Source organism: Muntiacus reevesi, chromosome X (assembly GCF_963930625.1).
Source record: "Muntiacus reevesi chromosome X, mMunRee1.1, whole genome shotgun sequence".
NCBI classification, from domain to species: domain Eukaryota; kingdom Metazoa; phylum Chordata; class Mammalia; order Artiodactyla; family Cervidae; genus Muntiacus; species Muntiacus reevesi.
Genome location: NC_089271.1, coordinates 49,833,437 through 49,850,570, shown reverse-complemented (window position 1 = coordinate 49,850,570; position 17,134 = coordinate 49,833,437). Strand labels below are relative to the sequence as shown.

The window sequence follows — 17,134 nt, the reverse complement described above, 5'->3', positions numbered from 1 at the left end:
TCTTTTTTTTTTTGCCTCCACTCCTGTTTTTTATTCATGCTATTGCCTTAGTTTGGAAAATTCTTCCCACTGTTCTCTGCCTGACTGGCTAATTAATTTTCATCCTTCAGTTTCAAACATCCCACCCACCCTCCCCCTGCCCCCCTCTCCCCCACTCCACCCCCAGACAGGAAGCCTTGTCTGAACTCCCAGCTTCCCTGACAGATTCCCTGACCGGCATCCTGTGCTCATTTCTATCACCACATTGTACCATATGGTGCTCTTCTCCTTCACTCAGTTTACTGGAGAGCAAATGCCATTTCAGTCAACTTGGTATGAACAAGGTCTTGATGGAAAGGGAGGAGCCTGTGTACTTGAGGCAGGAAATACAACACAGGCAAGCAGAAGTGTGTGTGGTGTGTAGTAAGGACAGGTCAGGACTAGAGATTCAGTTTGGGCATCACAACATCCAGGAAGTTTAAGAGTGACAATGCATCAGAGGGCTTCATAGCTGAGATAATTCCATCTGACAAATGTAGAAACTGGTATCAAGACAAGCAATCTCCCCCAAATTACTTGGTTAGTCATTGAGAAGGCAGGCTCTTAGTGACAAGTTCTGTGCACTTTTTCACTTCACATTGGAGAGAAGATTGAAGTTGGGTGCTCTTGTTTGCTTTCCATTTTTCAGACAGAAGCCTCTTATCTGCTGGTACCTCCTATCCTACGAGGAGTAAGGTGACCAAGACTCCTATCTGCTATTCTGAGGCTGGTGACAATGCTCTGTCCCCTTACTGGAAAGGGTGGGGTGGGAGTTGGTGACAAAAAGAACCCAGCCCACCATTCCTGCAAGGGCTCTAAAATCCCTCCTCTTTCCTGTTGCCTTTCTACCAGGAGACACAGTTCCCCATACTCCAGACAAGAATCTTCTCTATCTAAATCCTGCCCAATGTCAAGATTCATATTGGGAGAGCTGGGGGGAAGTCATTTAACCAGTAGGTGCTAAACCCAGCCAGTCGTACCCCAGCGACACAGAAGCAAAATCTCCAAAATAAAGAAATCCTGATTGGGTTCAAACTTCTTTTATGGTGACCCTCAGATAGTAAGCAGCCTGCCTTTGGTCACAGAGAGAGTCCTGCTGCTGCTAAGTCACTTCAGTCACGTCCGACTCTGTGTGACCCCATAGACAGCAGCCCACCAGGCTCCTCGTCCCTGGGATTCTCCAGGCAAGAACACTGGAGTGGGTTGCCATTTCCTTCTCCAATGCATGAAAGTGAAAAGTGAAAGTGAAGTCGCTCAGTCGTGTCCAACTCTCAGCGACCCCATGGACCGCAGCCTACCAGGCTCCTCCATCCATGGGATTCTCCAGGCAAGAGTACTGGAGTGTGGTGCCATGGCCTTCTCTGAGAGAGAGTCCAGCTGGTGGTAAATTTGGAACTGAGGCTTCCAACATCACCCCTGAGGCTCTCCTCAGGACATACTCTCAATGCTACATCATGCTCAATAAACATTTACTGGGTCACTGAGCTGCTAAAGATCTTCTAACATGATAAGAGGAAAGAACATGGATTTTCAAGTCAGGCAGATCCTGCTATGGAAGGCCAGTGGCAAGCTTCAGTCACCTTCACTGTAAAATAGGGCTAATAACTATCTCCTGGGGTTGTCAGTGAGGATTAAATGACATATCCCAGGTAAAATCCCTAGCCCAACCCTTCGCACAGAAAAGGCACTTAAATGGTAGCAGTTATCAGTGACAGGTGCTAGAACAGAGTGACAGGATAAGAACACAGAGTGTAGAACCAGGTTGGCTCCACTTTGTAAGATGTGTGATGCCAGAAGTTTCCTTTGCCTATTCGTTCATCAGTAGGATGAAGCTATTGGAGACGATGAAATGAATATAAATAGAATGCTAAGAGCAACGTCTGGCACAAGGAAATAAGCATGATATGCTGGCTCTAATAATTATATCATTTGCAGTGGCCCTAAACACAGTAATCAAGTGCAGTCTGGAGAAGCATGTCAGAGAGAAAGAAGGGGAATAAAAAATAAAAACTCCACAACTCCACATTCACAGAAAGAGGATACAGGTATAGCCAGTAAAAATAGCCCATGGAAGCTATGGAAAGCCTTCCCAACAAACTTGTCAGTCCCCTTTGAATTGTTGCACACTTTTCTGCTCACTGTACTTTCGATTATCTGTTTTTGGTGTATGAACTGTGTCTCCTGTGAGGGCAGGGATCCTATCCCATCCCCACCTCAGGTATAAGGCTGGGCACGAGGGAAGAGCTGAGTTGATGGAAGTGACAGAGGGAATGTAAACATAAGGTAATACTCCTGGACCCCAACACCCCACCACTCCCACCACCACCACCAAAAAAAAAAAAAATAAAAAGAATTCCGAGCAAAGCAATTGCCAAGATAAAACACTTTTATCTCTATAGGAAAAGAAGGATCAAAAAAAAAATATAAATTACATTAGTAACACAACATAAGAAAAAAACAGGGAAAAAAAAAACAACAGAGAAGTCTGTATGATGCTATTCTAACCTGTTTATAAAAAGGCCCTGCATCAGAAATTCACAATCCTACCCACTTCTAAAAATATATTTAGACATGTACAGAAGCGGTGGGTTTGTTTTTAAATTGCTTTTCTGTAAAAATATATTAAAGGTAAATAGAAATCCTCTCTCCCTGTCCCCTTTCCAACCCCCAGTTCTGTGCTGGGGATTAGAGACCAGAGGTAACTCTCTCACCATGTTCTAAACCTTGGTTATGGCCACTCCCAATCCCTTCCCAATTCACTTAGAACCTGAAACATTAAAAAAAAATACACTAGCCTCTTTGGAAAAGCATAAATCTGAGGGTAAACTTGCTTTTCATTTAAAACACAAAACAACAAACAGCAGGCTCTGAGAGCCCAACTAAATTAAACAGAAACCCAGTCAAACTGAGGTTGGGTTTCAGCTCCACAGAAACTTTTAACAAAGAAACAGAGGGGAAAGAGGCCTGGAACCAGGGGGAATATGCTAGTAATTAGCTGCCTTTGAAAGAGCAAGGGGAGGAAGTTGTTAATGGGCAGAAGGGCTGGGGTCCTGGTCTTGGTTACAGCAGTCAGGGCCTAGTCAGGCAGTTGCCTACACAGGGACACAGGCTGCCCTCCCTCCCTCCCGTCACTACCCTCTGTTGCTCTGAAATCCCCAAGAAAAGCAAAGCTGGGCAGAAACAGAGGGGAGGGGAGTGGTAACCCCAAGTGCTAGGGGGGAGGTAGCCAGGCTTTTCTGCCTTTGGTGTAACTAGATGGAGGACTGCTTGGCCCTGGGGTCCCAAAAGACAGAAAAGGCAAATGGGGCTAAGGGACCCCTGATTCCAATGAAGGAGAGTAGATGTGGGGCTGCGGAGAAAAGAAAGACAAAATGGTGACATGAAGATGACTAAGGAAGCCTCACATATTCCCTGCAGCCTGCATGGTAGCTGTTAGGTTCCCCAGAAGCACTGGGAAAACTGAGGTGACATTAAAGTGGGGTGGGGGGTAGAGGACAAGGAAGCACTCCACTTGGGTAGTGCCAAAAATGGAGAGAGGGAGACATTCTCCATCCAGTCCAGGTCACCAGGGAGGGAAGACAGGCGGAGGTGGAGAGAGCTGCGGGAGGGCCAGGAAGGGGGTGGGCTCTGTCTGGACAACAGAAACATTCACAAAGGGAAGAGAGGGTGGGAGGATCTGCTCCTTTGCAGAGGGGCATCACCACTCCTATATTCGGGGTTCTGAGTGACCTGTCAGCACTCTGCTTGAGCATCTACCTGACATCTGGGAGTAGAGTCCCAAGAGTGAAAGTGTGAGTCCTGTAGCCTTCTTCAGACGAAGACCTCAAGGTGAGGAGAGAAGCAGGGAGGCTCCTGATGGAGAAGCCGAGATGAACTGTCCTGCTACATCCTCTCCAGAAGGTCAGGCTGTGCTCTGTGGTATAGGTGAAGGGATCAGGCTACTGAGCAAAGGCTATCTGCTTCAGTGGCAGATGCTTTCAAGCTTCTGGAAGATGGTTTTTGCCTTCTGGTGCCCAGCCATAGCTATGTGGATAATGTTCTGCAGTACCTCAAACTCAAGGCAAATCCCTAGATCTCACCCTGGGAGAGGTGGCTTTGTCTATAGTCACCCAAAAGTAGCTTCTTCCAACAGGCTACAAAGTCTCAACCAAAGTCTTGGGTGTTGGTCCTGTCCCCACCTTGAGAAGTGACAGGAATCTTTCTTCTTTCCAAAGATGAATGAAGTCAGCCCATGGGCTTTCTAGGCCACCCTGGAAATGGGGCAGTAAGAAGATTCTGGGCCCTCCTCTTTATTTCCATAAAGCATTTGGCAAGAGGGGGCTGAAGCCAGAGCCTTCTCCCAGGAATGAGTCTTGAGTGAGACACATCCACTGGGCTGAGGGGAGGAAGGAGAATGGGCAGAGATGGGTAGGCTTCTGGAGACAGGGCTAGAACTGCAGAAAGTGTTGAGTGCTGGGCCTCCCACTTCACGACCAGGGAAACACCAAGGAGCCCAGGCTCTCCTCATGCTTCTTCTTACTCTGCCTTCTACCTTTAAGTAGGGATGAGAGTAAAGGGCAGACAAGGCTGGTGAAAGGGAAATGGATCGGAGTAGCAAAAAAGAGGGCTCTAGTCAGCTGGAAAACTCTCTCATTTACCTGCTACTCAGAGATATGGAAAAGACAGGCAGGATGCTCTAGTGGAAGTGGGGAAGGGAGTTGTGGGAATAGGTGAAGTGGCCCGTGGAAGAGTCCGTGCCTTTGGTCAGTTCCAAGAAAGCAGGACAATGCGCCTCAGCACCTTGTCCGGGGCAGGTAGGATCCAGGAGTGCCCCGAGAGTTGACAATGGAGAAGGCAATGGGGATGAAGGGGTGAGGGGCAGAACACAAAGGGGCTCACAGAAGCAGTTTGCCATTTCTGTGGATTTTCAGGATACGGCCGAGTCTCTGCTTTGCTGTAGCCAGGCCCTTTTTGGGACGCTTTCCTGTGGGGGAAAGGAGAAGTAAGCAAAGGCTATGGTAAGGGTAATGGCAGCAGCTCCAGCACCAACTGTCCTTGAGCCATCCCCATCCTGTTCCTCTACCTACAGAGCCTCCCCATTCTTATGCCTGGCTCCAGGACCATCTTGGGCCAAGAAGCCCTCCTTAATTACTTCCATCCAACACCACATGCTTTGGCTCTTCCTTCTATGACCTCCTGCAGTGGCTACAGACTTTCTGGTTACTCTGTCTGATTCTTTTACCCCACTGATTTCTTTAGTCCCAATCATTTTCCTTCCTAAATTCTGCAAGGAGGTGATTGTGCCTCCCCATCCTCTTATCCTGCCCATCAGGATTGAACAAGTGCCTGGTTAGTGATTATAGCTCAGTGTCCCTGAAGCTGCCACCCCCCGGGCCTTGCTTCATGAGAAACCCTTATCCTCCTCACCCCAATGCCACACCAATCTCATCACCCTTGAGCTGTGTACTCTCAGAGCCAAAGTGAGGAAAAGGAGGGCTTGAACCCTCCCCATCCTTTTTCCCCACATCAAACTACCTCCTACGTCCCACATGAACTCTTCCATATTTGATCAATTTATCCCCTCCTTCATTCCTTCTGCCAGAGCCCTAGCCTCTCTTCACTACAGCTTGGGCTTGTGTATGTATCTCCTTCCTAGACTTCCCATCTTCAGCTCACCCTCCACTTTGGCCCACCAGAAAGATCTTTCCAAACTCACATCTGAGTTAATCTCTGCTTAACACCAATGTGTCTTCACAAACTATGAGGTCAAATCCAAGCATCTTAGGTTGCCCATCAGTGTCCTTCCTGGATGTTTTAATGTACCAGAGGGCTTAGGGTTTGAAGCCAGTGATCCTAAGATCTTTCTCAGTTCTACAACCATGTGGCAGTCATACCTTGTCCTGCTTGATTGCTCTGGGAGCCAACTGAAGGGCGCCGCTGGGTCAGGAAGACACCTGGGGCCATGGGTGTGGTACTGCGGTTTGCTTGGGCCATGCCAAAGGCATTGGGACGAGCAGTATACTCATGGTCAGCAAGACTTCCTGAGAGCGCTTCTTGTTTAGGCTCAGGAGGAGGCAGGGGTGATGAGGAGGTGAGAAGCTGGGGTGTAGCAGCCACAGTTGGGGCTGGTACTGCCATGCTGAGATTGGGCTCTTGAGGGCGAGGCTGTTCTACCTCCTTCAACAAAGGCTTCTTCTTGATGTATTTCTTCTTTTGGGCCTTCTGTAGCTCCTAAAACACAAGCCAAGTAAGAGGGGAGAATTTAGGAATGAATAAAAGAGAAGAAAATTCCCCAGAAAGGAAACTAAATGGTGGTCAGTATGGTTCCCCCCCAACTACCCTGTTTAGCTTGGATGTATGTACATACAACACACAGGCCTTCCAATACCACAGATCCTTTAGTACCATCCATTCTTCAGTCATCACTGCTACTAATTAGTACAGTGGCAACAGAAGGATAAATGAGTTCAGAAACTTGGGTTTTGGTCCTAGCATTGCCATTTATGAGGTGGACCAAGGACATGCCTAATAATAATAGCTAAATTTATGCTAGCAGCTGAGGCACTTTGAATGTTTGATCTCATATAATCCTTAGAACATCCCTGAGAAGGAAAATCTCTCAGTTTACACTGAGAAAACTGAGGTACAGGGATATTAAGTAACTTGAGCCCAAAGCCACACAGCTGAAGAGTTGCTGGGTTCAGGTTTCAACTAGGTATATTAAAATACCCACCCTGCACACCTCTCAAAATGGGACATCTGCAAGTGAAAGAGCAGCAGCTTTGGAATGAGATAAATTTGGGTTTAAATCTATGCTTGTGCTCCCTAATTTGGATGACCTTGGTCAAGCTACTAACCTTTCTGAAATCCAATTGCCTCATCTGTAAAATGAGCAAAACAATAGCTGTTTTCCAGGGTTGTTGGCAACATCAAATAATATAAAAACACATAGCAAATAATAGGTACTCGGTAAGTGGTAAACTTATTATTTTATCTTCATCTCGTACATCTTCTTTCTGGTCTTTTTCTTTTAATAAAAGACAGTCCTTCAGGTTACTAGATCTTAAAATCTCAATTCTGGATGGAAGGGATGAATAAGGAGTTGTGTCACTTCTTGCAATATATTGGGTTTCATCCAACCATCCCTCTATGGATATACTATCCACTGTGTAGTGAGTACCTTTATAATGAGTACCCGGACACCTGAGAACCTGGAAAAGTGGTGCTGGGAGCATGTAAATGACTTCACCTTCTGAAATGCTACACAGCCACACAGACCAACTTAGTGATTACATTTCTTTGCCTTCTCTTGGCAACAGAGGCCTATTCCTGCCTTTGGAAGATCTGACAGGCTATGGCTACCATAGGAATTTCTAGGGGACAAGAATAATAATATTAGTAATACATGCCAAGCACTGTTCTATAATTTAACTCATTTAATACTCATATGAAACATAAGAAAGAATAATTATAATTTCAATTTTATGAGAAGAAACTGGCAGAGAAAGATTAAGTTATTTTCCAGTTCTCTTGCCTAGAGAACTCCATGGACAGAGGAGCATGGTGGGCTATATATAGCCTATGGGGTCGTGAAGAGTCAGACATGACTGAGCGACTAACATACACACATATAGGAACAAAAATGGGAGGGATGAATAAAGAGTTGTGTCACATAATCCCAAATTGGGAAACATCTGTCTTCAGAGTCTCTCTTCTCAGCCAAAGTGCTTGCTACTCCATCGATACCAAGAACCCTGTTTCTGACCCCATTTCTCTCATCTGAAATCCAGAAATTATCTCTTCACACCTAGGTCACTTAAATTTTTCTACCTTTGTTGCTAATCTCTTTCTCATATATTTCATCCAGATTCCCCCACAGAAGACTAATCTATCTTATGACAGGGCTACTTTTTCCTTATCAATTCCCTTGTTCAAAAGGCCATTAGCAAGTCCCCACCCAAATACAAACTCCCTGGCCTGACATTCATGGTCTTCCACAGTCTGGCCACTTATACCTAGCTAACCTGTAATGATAATGATGAAAAGTTAATGTGGCTATAGTATTTACTCTGTGGCAAGTGCTGTTCTCAGAGCTTTTACACATATTACCTCAGCTAATCCTCAGATAGAGTCTATGAGTGAACTGAGGCACAGAGAAGTTAAGTTACTTGCTTAAGTGAAAGGGTGAAGATTTGAACTCAGGCAGCTGGCTCCAGAATGCATTTTTAAAACTCTATCTTACTCCATTCCCCAACAAGAAGTCTATAATCCAGAAAAATCTGTTCATCCATCCATTCATTCATTCAATCAACAATGACTAAACACATGCTTAACATAGTAGGGATACCAAGTTAAATTAGACATGTCCCCACCCTTGAGGCCCTTACAGTTTAATAAGAAACACAGAAAAGTACACACTATAAGTATCATGAGAGAATGCTATGGAAGCACAGAAGGCCACTGAAATAAACTGGTGGTGGATGGTGTGAAGGGGTGTTAGGTAAAGGCATCTAAGAAGGCATGATTCCCAATGTGCAGAGGGAACAGTTTGTGCAAAGGCACAGAGGCCTAAGACAATCTGATACACAGAATGAATATAAACACCGTAATGCAACAGTATGACTGGTATAAATGGCATACATGAAGGGCTGACACAAGGTCAGGGAGGAGAGGTAACCAGAGAGCAAATCAAGAAGGCCTTGTGTGTTGTACCAAGGAATTCCCTTATCCTGGAATGCCTCCCTATCCCCTCCAAAAGTTTAGCTTGCAAAACCCTTCCCAAATTCAAAACTTCTTCTTTGAGGTCATCCCTGATGAACTCAACCAGAAGTGAACTCCTCGGAAGGGACTAAGAGTAGTTTTTACAACTTTAATTAATTTGTTTATTTAAAGCAGTCGAATCTCTCTTTTTTTTTTTTTTTCCCAAATTACATCTTACATGGTACACATAACAGAGAGACGTTCTGGACAAAGAATGGCCACTTGGCCTGGTTGGTTTCTGCTGGCTCCCATCAAAAGTCTCCAAGACATTTCTAAGTAACTCTAGAACTTCACAGAACATCATATTAAAACCATCATTCTATTAAAAGTTAATTTATTTTTTAAATTTTTTTATAAAAGTTAATTTAAATAGGATGTAATTACTGAATCATATAGACATTTAATTATTTCATTTTATTTAAACAGCAAGTAACATGAAATTTGAAGTTAAGAGGATATGAGTTTGAATCTTGTCTCCTCCATTTACTGGCTGTATTATCCTGGACTAGTCACTTAAAGAGAGCCTCATTTTCTTCACCTGTAAAATGATGAAAATATTGCCTATTGAACAGGGCTATTGGACAGATTACATGAAACACTGCACATGGAAACACCTAACATAAAGCTGATGGTGAATAAATGCTTGCTCTAAGTTATAGGATGTGGGATATAAGGGGATGTTGATAAGGAGAGAACCATAAGACTCACCTCCAACTGCTCCCAGGTGGAGCACATTTAAGAACTTTGAAAACTATAACATGCTAGGAAGTCAACTTGGTTCTAGGGCAAAACTTGGTGGGTGAAGCTTTCTTGGGAAGCAGAGGGTGAAGATCAAGGCAGTAGGATCTGGTATAGAGGATAAGAAAAGCCTCTTTCTGAAAAAAAAAAATTCCCATACTAATGGGAGACTGAGAAATTGAGTGCACTCAACTGAGTCACCTCCTCAGAGCTTCATCTGAAGCCAAATGTTCTCACCCAAGGACACCTGGTCCTTCCCATATGAGAGGTTTTTACACACCCAAGTGATATATGCAAGCACTTTTCTCTGGTCCCTTATTTTCTTTCACCCTAAATCATGTCAACTGTGTGACCTGTGGAAGTAGCTTTGTCATTTGGGATATGTAGGATATAGGAGAGAGCTGGAATACTGCCATGGATAAAGGTCACAAGTTACCCACCTCCCAATGAGAACAGTGGGATTCTATCAGCCTGAAGGTCTGAGTTTTGAGACTCTAAATCAAACTATGATCAGTGGCAGAGCCATTGCCTAAGTGTCAGCACCTACCTGCTGGGCCAACTTTGCAGCTGCTGCAGCCAAGCCTGTCTCAATGGAAGCTACCCGGGTCCCCTCACGCACAGGACGGTCCTGCTTTGGTAAAGTTGGGGTCACACGGGCTGCAGAGAGAACAGGATGAAGACATTTATCTGAATGCCAATCGTATTCATGACCCCTGAGCCCCCAAAAGGTGTCTCCTTAGTTTTCCTCCATCTAGCTTTTTACAAAGCCAGATTTTGCTTCCCAGTGGGTAAAAGGCTAATTTACAAATGCCCAAGGTACACAAAACACACACTGATTAAAAGATGAAAGTTAATATCCCTGAACTGGCATGTAAAGTTGTCCATGTTCTACTCCCTACCTACCTCCCCAACCTTATTTCCACTCCTGTATCCTCAGCTTCTACAGACAGAATGGTTTCCTTATTATATATACCTCCAGAACATATACAGCTCATCCTCTCCCCGTGTGCCCTCATCCCCAACATCCACACTGCCTGGAGTACCCACTTCCTTTTTGTCCACCTCTTTAAAACCTGCCCATTATTCAAAGGCAAGCCAAAATCAATCTTCTGTGCAAAACATCTAGGGCTTCTTTGGCTCACACTGACCCCTCCCTCCTTTGAACTTATGTACAAGTCACTTAATACATAACACATACCATCCAGTCTCATTCCCTAATGCTAATGTGTGCTATTTTGTCTAATAACCAGGCTATGAATTTCTGAAGATTATCATTTTGTAAAACCTTTTTTATACTGTCTTAACAATCTTGAATGAAAAAATAGTTATTGATCCTACATTTTATATAGGAATTGTATTTCAGGATAACCAAACAGCCCCAGATGATGAGGGAAAGCTCTTTACAGAAGATGGCAGCTAATAAATGTAGAAGGAATAACGAAATTGGAAAATCACAGGTTTGACATTTCTCCAAACACACACAGATGGCCAGTAAACACATGAAAAGATGTTCAACATCACTAATTATTAGAGAAAGGCAAAGCAAAACTACAATGAGTATCGTCTCATACCAGTCAGAACAGCTATGATCAAAAAAATCTACAAACAATAGATGCTGGAGAGGGTGTGGAGAAAAAGGAACCCTCTTGCACTGTAGGTGGGAATGTAAATTGATACAGCCACTATGGAGAACAGTATGGAGATACCTTAAAAAAACTAGGAATAGAACTACCATATGACCCAGCAATTTCACTACTGGGCATATACCCTGAGAAAACCATAACTGAAAAAGACACATGACCTCAATGTTCATAGCAGCACTATTTACAATAGCTAGGACATGAAAGCAACCCAGATGTCCGTCAACAAATGAATGGATAAAGAAACCGTGGCACATATGTATATAATGGAATATTGCTCAGCCATAAAAAAGAATGAACTTTAGTCAGTTCCCATGAGGTGGATGAACCTAGAGCCTATTATACAGATTGAAGTAAGTCAGAAAGAGAAAAACAAACATCACATATTAACACAAATATATGGAATCTAGAAAAACGGTACTGAGGCAACTATTTGCAGGGGAAGAATGGAGACTCAGATATAGAGAATGGACTTGTGGATACAGTGGGGGAAGGAGAGAGGGGGGTGAATGGAGAAAGTAGTGTTGACATATATATACTACCTAATGTGTAAAACAGATAGCTACTGAGAAGTTGCTACATAACACAGGGAGCCCAACCTGGTGTTCTGTGATTATGACCTAAAGGGGTGGGATAGAGGGAAGGGAGGGAGGCTCATGAGGGAGGGCATATATGTATAATTATGGCTGATTTGTGTTATTGTATGGTGGAAACAAACACACATTGCAAAGCAATTTCCCCCAATTAAAAATATTTTTTTTTAAAAAGGAAGAAAACCAAAGGTTTGCAAGCCCTAATGAATTAACTGATTTTAGGGAACTGGATATTCAGATAGTACCAAAGTATTATCTTACGGATTACTTGCTAGTCTCAAGAGAAAAAAAAAGAATCTTATAATGGTGAGATCAGGAGTTCACCTCTTACTGTCACTAATAGCAAGATGGCAAACTTCATGCACCTCCTAACATAATGCAATAGGAAATTTACAGCATCACCCGGGAAGTAGTTTTGCCAAAGACCTGACATCAAGTAAGCAGTTCATATTACTTCCAGTTTTCAGGAAACAACAGATTTTTTAAAAATTAAATGACACTGAGGGCAAACAATCATCCTACAAGATAACTGGCTTGGTTTTTTTAAAAATACAATGTCACAAGGAAGCAAACAAATCTAGAAGGTGGGATGTGCTACAGGACAATTACACTAGTTTTTGTAACAATTCAACAGCATCAAACAAGAAAGGAAGGGCTTTCTCTCGATTATGAGAGATTCAAAAAACAAGAGCCAAATGACATATGGACCCTGTTCAGATCCTGATTTAAACAAATCCACTATGAAAGTGCTTTTTTGTTACACAGTTAAGGAAATTTGATTACAGAGTTAATATTAGGTAACATTGAGGCAAATTATCAAATTATTATATTGTTATATACGATGACAGGACAGTGGTTAAGTGAGAAAATGTATACTTTAGAGATGCATACTGAAGTATGTGGTGGAGAGGGAGGGAGTGACACTATCTGGGATTTGCTTTAGACAGTTTTAAAAAAAGAAAGTTACAGATGAGTCAAATATGGCAAAATTTTTATAACTTGATTCTCAGTGGTGGGTGTATGGAATTTCACTTTTTTTAATTAATGAAAAAAAATGTCATAGAAAAAAAGAAGTGGTGGTACTACTGGATCTATATTTAAAGATTCCTTGGTTGGTTACCTATTGTTATTACTATAAAGGAGACTTTCTGTATAAGCAGTATGCCAATTCTAGAACAGGCAATTCAGGAGGTTGAAGTCCTTTCTTTAAAGGTGATGTTTGATTTGTTTTAAAAATGATCTGGAGCCAACCTAGCAAAAATGTTACTGCACAATTTTCAGTCATGGATTCTTGGGTGTATTTTATAGTGTTCTCTATAGTTTTGTAGAGATTCCCTGGTGGCTTAGTGGTAAAGAATCCATCTGCAATGTAGGATATGCAGGTTCGATTCTCGGGTCAGGAAGGTCCCCTGGAGAAGGAAATAGCAACCCACTCCAATATTCTTGCCTGGGAAATTCCACTGACAGAGGCGCCTAGAGGGGTCCATGGTGTTACAAAAGGGCAGGACACAGCTTAGCAACTAAACAACAACATAACTTTGTTATGTGTGGTGGTTTTAAAACAAGATCCCAAATTCTTTGACATTTTTCCTATTAATAGGTGGGGAGGGGGTCTATGTTTCCTCACATTGAACCTGAGAAGACTGATTTGTAGCCTATAGAATGTGACAGAAGTGACACTACATGACTTCTGAGACTATGTCAGAAAAAGCAACTTTAGTTTCTATGTTGCTTCTTGGAACACTCACACTTAAGAGCCCTAAGCAGTCACATAAGAAGTCTGACTGCCTTGAGGCCATCAGGCAGTAAGGAAGCTATTAACCATCACATGCAGAGGTCACATAATGGCACTCTGCTTGGTACTTCTAGCCTTTGAGTCTTCCTAGCCCAGGCACCAGACATGAGTTAATGAAACTTCAGATGATCCAAACTCTTGATCATCCAGTCTTCAAATTATTCCAGCTGAGATCCCAGACTTCAAGGAATAGACACAAGCTGTCCCTCTTGTATCCTTTCCAAAATCCTGACTTGTTAACACATGAGCAAGTTATTATAATCTGAAAAAAAATTAACCTCCTGACCAGACCCGGATTTTGGGGGGGAAACTAGAAAAGATATTTTGTAGGGATAGCTGAGGAAATCTGATCATGGACTGGGTTATTAAAAGATCTTAGAAAATTATTAACTGTTAAGTATAACAAAGGTAGTGTGGTTATGCAGGAGGGTGTTCTTATTCTTAGGAGATACTGAAGTACTAAGGGGTAAGATACTATGTTATGGTGGCTGCACATTAAAGTGGCTCAGCAAAAACTATAGACAGATAGATATAGATAATGAAGCAAATACAGCAAAATATTACAACTGTAGGATCAAAGTATTGAGAATATGGGTGTTTATGTTCTCTCTTACATTTACACACTTGAAAAATCTCATAAAATTTTAAATAATGAATAAGATTAAGTGGTTATAAAAAACAAATGAAATGTATAGTTCTTGAATAGATTCTGGCTTAAATAAGCAAATTATATAAGATATTTTTTATATAATTGGGGGAAATTTGAATAAGCATTTGGTATTAAATGATATTAGGAAATAAATGTTACTTTACTCAGGTGTCAAATAATAGTACTATGATTATAGAAGAAAAAGTCATTTGCATAGAGATGAATACTGAATCATTGATATTTAGTAGGTCATGATGGAATGACATCAGCAAAAATGGCAGTTAAGGGCTTCCATAATCTCACTTCTGCATGCAGAGGGGCTGTGAGCATAATCTGGAAAGGCTGACTTTGAGGCTGTGCAAAGCAGGAAGTGAAGGCTAAGGCAGAGTTGTAACTTGTCTGCCTGAGTGCTGAAGGTATGTCCCAACATGCACACAGAGCCCCTTGTCAAGTCCTGGAAGACTTATTGGTTCCAGGCATTTAAGGAAATCACCATCCAATTATCAGCTGACCACTAAGTTAACTGAGTAGAAACTTCTACTTCAGTGATTTTTCTGAATAAATTCCATGAATAAATAACAAGTAGCAACAAAACAAACCCTGGGGATTGAAGTGGGGAGTATCTGATTTCCAGAGTTGTTACCACATTAACTTAAACATTTAGTTTTCAAAAATATTTAGAAGCTATGCAAAGAAACAAGAAAGGGTAGCAACACACAGGGAAAAAGTAACCAAGAAAAAAAAAACTCTCCATGACTTTCTAAACAAAGTTGGACCCACTAGACAAGGACTTTATACCACCTATTTCAAACATGTTAAAAGAGGTAAAGGAAATCATGTCTAAAGAACTAAAGGAGAATATGAGAATGATATTTCACCAAATAAAGAATACCAATAAAGGGAAAAACCATAAACAGGAAGCAAATGGATATTTTAGAGTTGAAAAGTAACTGAAATGAAAATTTCACTAGAAGGTTTCAACAACAGATTTGAGTAGGCAGAAGGAAGATTCAGTGATCTTAAAGAGAGGCTATTTGAGATTACCCAGTCTAATAAGCAGAAGGAAAAAAGAATGAGGAAAATGAGCAGAGCCAAAGGGATCTCTGGGATGTGATCAAATTTATCAACATACACATATGGGAGCCTCAAAGGAGAGAAAAAAAGGGAGTGAAAAGACTATTTGAAGAAATAATGGCTGAAACGTTCCCAAATTTGATTAAAAAAACTAACCTACATATCCAAGAAGTTCAACAAACTTCATGACAGATAAACTCAAAGAGTTTATATATCATAACCAAAGACAGAGGATCTTGAAATCAGCAAGAGAAGTGACTCATAAAAGACTTACAGTTTACTGATCATCAGAAGCCATGGAATTAGATAAAAAGCAGTAGGATTACATAATGAAAGTGCTCAAAGAAAATCACTTTCAACCAAGAAATCTAAATCCAGCAGAATTATCCTTCAAAAAAGGAGAAATCAGAATATTCCCAAATAAACAAATATAGGACTTCTCTGGTGACCCAGTGGTTAAAGATTCCACACTTACAAAGTAGGGGGTACAAGTTCAATCCCTGGTTGAGGAAGTTTTGCATGCCACACGGTGTGACCAATAATAATAATAAATGATCACTCTTAAAAAATGGCAAAAATATTCCAGAGAGTTCACTGCTAGTTGGCCTGCCCTATAAGAAATACTAGAGAGAGCTCTTCAGCTTAAAATGAAAGGATACTATACAGTAAGTCAAACCCATATGAATAAAATGCACTAGTAAAGGTAACTATATATATATATATGTATATATATATAAAAGGAAGTATAAACATATTTTTGTTGTATCTCATTTTTTCCTCCTAATTAAAGACTGTTGCATAAAGCAATAATTATAACCCTATGCTCATGGGCACACAATTTATAAAAATGTTATATTTAACTTGTGACAGTAATAACATAAAGGTTAAAAGGAATGGAACTATTAATATACAGGAGCAAAGATTTCATATACCATTGAAATTAAGTTGATGTTAATCTGAATTCAAACTGTATAAATTAAGATATTAATGTTAATCCCTAGATCACTAAAAAAATAACTCATATATATAGAAAAGAAAAAAATTAAAATGGACAATAGAAAGTAGCTTTTAAGCACAAAAGAAGGCAGAAATGAAGAATTGGGGAACAAAACAGAAATAAAACAGAGAAAACAAACAGAGAAATGGACAATGTGAACCCTACTTTGTCAGTCATTACACTGAGTACAAATGAACTAAATTCCCCAATTAAAAGGCACAGATTGGCAGAATGGATAAAAAACCATAATTTTAACATATGCTGTCTCCAAGAAACACATTTCAGATTCAAAACTATACTAATATCAGAAAAATAGACTTAATTGCTTAAGAAAAAGACTGTTACTAAAAACAAAGGACATTTTTTAATGATAAAAGGGTCAGTAGATCAAGAAGGTATGAGAAAAATAAACACATATGCACTTAACAGCAGAAGTCCAAAATACATGAGGCAAAAACTGAGTGAACTGAAGGGAGAAACAGAAAATTAAACAACAATAGCTAGAGATTTCAATACCCTACTTTCTCTAATGAATAGAACAATTAGACATAAAGTAAGCAAGGAAACAGAAATGTCCTGATGTCTGAAATTTCCCATAAAATGCTTAAAAAAAACGGATGAAGCAAATATAGTAAAACATTAGTTGTTAAATCTCAGTAATAAGTATATGAGTATTCATGATATATTTTGTGTATATTTGAAATTTTGTGTATATTTGAAATTTTTCATAACAAGAATCCTTCAAACACAAAGGAAAAAATATTCACTATTCTTGTACTTGTAACCATTTAATTTGATTATTATAGAAATACAGTATATTTAAATCTTAAAAGGCTAATTTCTTTTCATCATATCTTTACTCGTTTAAATTAATCTTAGAATGAGTTCCCC

At 40.9% G+C, this 17,134-nt stretch overlaps 1 protein-coding gene across 5 annotated transcripts in view; it reads right to left on the bottom strand.

Moving 5' to 3' along the window:
- Nucleotides 1–2,386: 2,386 nt before the first annotated feature.
- PHF8 (PHD finger protein 8) overlaps nt 2,387–17,134 on the bottom strand; it is a 99,804-nt gene continuing 85,056 nt past the window's right edge. For all 5 annotated transcript variants that reach the window (XM_065915390.1, XM_065915392.1, XM_065915391.1 and 2 more), the window contains 3 exons: nt 10,043–10,152; nt 5,892–6,228; nt 2,387–4,981 (listed from right to left, as the gene is read on the bottom strand). In XM_065915390.1, coding sequence (XP_065771462.1) covers nt 4,893–4,981; nt 5,892–6,228; nt 10,043–10,152 — 536 coding nt within the window. In that variant the 3' untranslated portion in view covers nt 2,387–4,892. The remainder of the gene's footprint in view (nt 4,982–5,891; nt 6,229–10,042; nt 10,153–17,134) is intronic.